The sequence below is a fragment of the Cajanus cajan genome, chromosome 5 (assembly GCF_000230855.2).
Source record: "Cajanus cajan strain Asha chromosome 5, NIPB_CcT2T_4, whole genome shotgun sequence".
In the NCBI taxonomy this organism is placed as follows: Eukaryota; Viridiplantae; Streptophyta; class Magnoliopsida; order Fabales; family Fabaceae; genus Cajanus; species Cajanus cajan.
The window spans coordinates 8457892-8462680 of NC_138521.1; the positions used below are offsets into that span (position 1 = coordinate 8457892).

Consider the following 4789-nt stretch of genomic DNA (forward strand, 5'->3'; position numbering starts at 1 on the left):
AAATCAGAGGATCCTTAGCCACCATTGTAAAGGTATGTTTAAATTTAAGTAGAAATAATAACCTTAATATTTTCCTTTAAAAGGTTGTTTTTATTATGACTTCGTAGTTTAGTTTAGAATTCTGCAGTGCACCCACACACTACGGCTTTAATAATACGATGCACTTTGCATGTTCTCTTGCTAGTTTCCCGAGGGGAGGTAAAGAAACAAAATGGTCAAAATCAAAATAATAAGTGATGGTTCCATTAGAATATAGGACGGTTAGAGTAAGAAATTTAGGACAATAACTATTTGTTGAAGGAGTGACATAAAAGTGAAGTACTCTATCTCTATGCACATGGTGTTGCAGCATGCATCGAGTCTAAGTGGAGGGTTCTTTGGTCCATCAACCACACAATGTGTTCTTTGACCTTTTTGATCCCACCATGTGATTGTGCGTGAACCAATGAAACCATTTGAATTTCAGATATATATGCTCAGCTTCTTCAACTTGATTTTCAAATATAGTTTGGACTCAAGGCCCCTCAACATTTTCTCTTTAAAGTGTTATTTTTTTGTGTGTGAAAATAAAATGAATTAATATCAAATATTGTAAAATATGACTCTTATGACAAATTATAAAAATTAGTATAATTAATTATATAATTGTTTAAATCTAAATTATAACACTTCACTTTATATTTTTAAAATTAGTTTTTCAATGTTGTAATGTAAAGTAATCATAATAATTACTCTATCTATTTTTTTATTATAAGTAAAAGAAATTAATTTTATACATATTAAAAGAATTAGTTATCTATATTAAATTTTATTAATCTTAAAATATATTTTTTAAATCATCTTTATTATAAATGTTAAAATAAATAGTGTCGTTGAAAAATTATATATTAAAAAGATATTTTTTAAAAAAATATTATTAAATAAGATAAAAATAATTAAAATTTATTTATATTTAAAAAAAATATTTTTTTATAATAGAAAATAGAGAAAGTATTTATAATGTAATTATTACATAAGTAAAATTGATTTATTTTGTTGATCCTCGTTATCTCCGTCTGTGTCATTAAATTTGCAGACAGAGAAGACACTTTGGTTTTGGTTTCTCTTTCATTCCTTAGCTTAGCTTCGGAGTTTCTGAGTTGTCGCACGCTGCCACTGCCCCAACATTTACAAGTACGACGTTTCAGTATCTCATCCCTTTGATTTGAACCAACAATAACACCTCATTTCCCTTTCAGTTTCACAAACATAAATCCATTGTAACTGTCAAAACAGAAAGTGAGGTTCGATTCCAAAACATACCGGTTGCCAAGTTAAAAATTAAAGGCTCAAAACACACCTCATTCAGATTCAGAGAAAAATAGGAACCTGAAACCATAACAAGAATATTCCATGCTCCTCTCTTTTCTTTCTGTTTTTCTTTCCAAAACCACAGTGAATAATGGAGTTGCGTGTACCTTTTACTCTTTAGACTCCACACTCTCTACCACTTTATATCATAACAATATAGCTGTAAAAACAAACGCGTTGTTCTACTTTTACCTTGCATTTCGACACTGGAACCTCCGTGTGAAAAGGGCTTTCAAATCTCCAACACAAGATTGTGACAAGAGAGATTGTTTTTTATTCAGATGGCAACATTTGCGGCAGAGAAATTACTATCAATTAAGCATCCATCAAGCAAGACAAACACTACCAATTAATCTCAGGCTTTGTGCCAACAAGTTCACTTTGTTTTATTTTTAATTTCTGAGATTCCAAGGTTAATTAGATTGGACGTTGAATGGTGCAGAACAATGTCATGGATTTGGAGGACAGGTTGGAGCCAATGAATTTGGAAATGAATATGAGGTGGAATAGAGATCACAATGGCTTAACTCCATCCACCTCACCACAAGTGTATTATAATAATAATAATAATAATATATTATTGTGTTTGGTATAGATATAGAAGAAGAGAAAGTGGGTTACAACGAGAAAGGTTGGTCTTTTGGTCTTTGACATTTCATTGGAGACAACCTATGGACCCTACTAGTGTTGTGGGCACCCACTAGCAGCTTTTTTGTCTCCTTATTTTTATTATTTATTATTTATTATTATTATTTTTATACTCTCTCTTCTTCTCCACACCCCCCCCCCCCCCCAACAAGTTTCTTGGCATATAAATGTTTTCTTGTAAGAGGGTTTCTTTTTAGTTTCACTCCTTCGAAGTAATCATGTTCTTTCTGTTGTGAAGTGTTGTGGAATCTTAGGAGTTTGTTGTTGTTGTGAATGTAGAAAAGTAGCAATTATAGCCTTAGATAGAAGGAAAAAAAAAACAAACAAAACCATTCCTTAAAGTAAGAAGGACTAGCATGAACAGAATCATGAGTGCACGAGTGTTTTCATTGATGGGTTTTTAGAAGAGCAAACAGCTTCTTTTCCAGCCTTTATTATTAACCGTTTCCTTTTCCCCCCTTCACTCTCTCATATTGTCTTTGGATTTTGTGTTTTGTTTTTTAGTTTTGCATTTGGGATTTTTGGGGTTGCTTTGCTCGCTTCTGTTGGGAGATAGATACTTTGGTTGATATTTTCTTAAATGTCTCAACAAAGACAGTCTCAGATGGACCGATATAATGACACAACGTTTACCAAAATCTTTGTTGGAGGGCTAGCTTGGGAGACTCAGAGGGACACAATGACGAGGTATTTTGAGCAGTTTGGAGAGATCTTAGAGGCTGTTGTCATCACAGATAAGAACACTGGGAGATCCAAGGGTTATGGCTTTGTAAGTCCATCTTGGTATGGTTTATATTTGCTTCTTTATTCCATTTGTCGTTGTACTTGCATGATCTTGAATAACGAGTCCATGTTTTGTTGTTTTCCAAGGTCACATTTAAGGATCCTGAGGCAGCCATGAGAGCATGTCAGAATCCATCTCCAGTTATTGATGGTAGGAGGGCAAACTGCAATCTTGCTTCTCTTGGTGCAAACAAGAACCGACCACCAACTTTTCACCATGGTCTCATCCCTTACATTCTCCTTTATCCTTTTTATTTTTATTTTAATAAACTAAGATATTATCAGGTGTTCTTTTACTTGCATGATCTTGGACTTGTGTTATGATTTAGTTAGATTTAACTCATCCTAGGCAAGAAGCTACCACCTTTAGTGGTACTGGTTGATTATTTAGTAAATGCAAAACAAAACTAATTGTGTAGTGAGAGAAAAAGGGATTTAAATGCAAACTCAAATTGTAGGTGCAGGACGGTTCAGGCCTCCACCTGGACTAGTGGCATCACCTGCTTATCATGGTTCTTCATCTACATTTTTCCATCAACCCCCTAGGCAACACACATTTCCTTATTCAGCTTACGGGTAACTTAAAGTGTTATGAGGATATGATCATTTTTATGTTAATTTTATTTTTCCATTTTGTGTGCTTTTCTCTTATGTCCATTCTATCTATACTGACAGATATTCTGGATATTCACAAGACACCTTGTATCCTACGGTAAGTGTTTAATGTAATAAAGTTTTTACAAGCAACTACTTTATTTTCTTGCATTATTATGGTACCATCCTGTGTGTAAACTATTGCAGAGCTATTATAATGTGTATGGAGTTCAGCAATTTTCTGCTTACTACCCATCTAGTGGAGGTTCTGGGGCAGTAGGGTTGATCCATAATATCTACCCCTTTTATGGCCAATATGCACAGAGCATTCAGGGTCATGGTTTTGGGGTTCAATACCCCCAAATGGCACAGTTTCCACTTTTGCCTCAGCATTATGGCTCCACTGGGATATTGTCATATCCCTCTTCAATGGCAGTGCCAACTACTAGTGCAGGTGATAAGTCTAATGCAAGAGGTTATTATTTCTTGTTTTAAATTTGGTATTGATGATTAGAATGTGGCACTTTCAGTAACAGGAATTGCAACCACAACCACAACCATAACTGCACCAACATCATCAACAAGTGTGGCAACAACAGCAACAGTTGTTGGTAGTTCACAACCCTCTTGAGCAGCTTCAAAGCATAAAGAACTTGCAAGGCTAACACATCGAAAGCTGAGTTCAAAATATATGAGATATGTTAGATAAAGCTTACCTTAACCCAATTCTCATTTTTCATCATGACAAAACTCAAAAGTCATCATCATCATACATGTTTGTTTTAGGAAAATAGGGTTTATATATTATTTTTTTTTGTTAATCAAGTAGGTTGTTGAAGTAGGGGAAGATCATATTCATTCATGTATTCAGCATTGGGGTAGAATCCTAACTATTTGAGCTTTGGATTCTACCTTTTAGAGTAATTCAATTTCAACCAAAGGTTATCATGTCTTGGGTGATGGGAGCATCCAATGACATAGTCCTTTGTTTATATATATATACATTGTAGATGGGTTCAAAAGATCATTTTATAACTTTTGTACCCTTGATTGGCTGGTCAAATAGGATGACAAATTGAGCTTGGATAGCTCAATAGGCTAGCTTGTGTTGATTGATTTTTTTTTTTTCACGATAGGATTTGTCCAAAAGAAAACATAACGTCTATTTGTTTCTATCTTTTTCACATATAATCATGTTTTTACCATTATCTTTCGCTGTCACGTTACATTCTTTTTGTTTTAGATAAAGATTATTCTTCTTTTGCATCAATTAAGTGTCTTTTACTCTGTGTACAACTGCAAACGTATATGGAATCCAAGGGAACTCTCATATGTGGTGTCAATAGTTGTTGGTACCTTTCGAATACTTTTTTAAGTATATTATTAATTTGTGGATGGGGTGATTGGTATCGCA

General features: G+C 33.9%; 1 protein-coding gene across 3 annotated transcripts; it reads left to right on the forward strand.

Annotated features, from left to right (window-relative positions):
- The first annotated feature begins 2121 nt into the window (after positions 1-2121).
- On the forward strand, positions 2122-4583 carry LOC109791463 (RNA-binding (RRM/RBD/RNP motifs) family protein). Of its 3 annotated transcripts, XM_083074872.1 has the most exons (7): positions 2155-2175; positions 2503-2767; positions 2869-3001; positions 3240-3357; positions 3457-3493; positions 3583-3829; positions 3906-4583. In XM_083074872.1, the coding sequence occupies exons 2-7, from the start codon at positions 2579-2581 to the stop codon at positions 4004-4006; spliced, it is 825 nt and encodes a 274-aa protein (XP_082930998.1). In that variant the 5' UTR covers positions 2155-2175; positions 2503-2578; the 3' UTR covers positions 4007-4583. The 3 variants fall into 3 exon arrangements, with proteins under 3 accessions (XP_020206348.1, XP_082930998.1, XP_082930999.1); XM_020350759.3 differs by having other exon boundaries at positions 2122-2767; XM_083074873.1 differs by lacking the exon at positions 2155-2175 and having other exon boundaries at positions 2624-2781.
- The last annotated feature ends 206 nt before the right edge of the window (positions 4584-4789 follow it).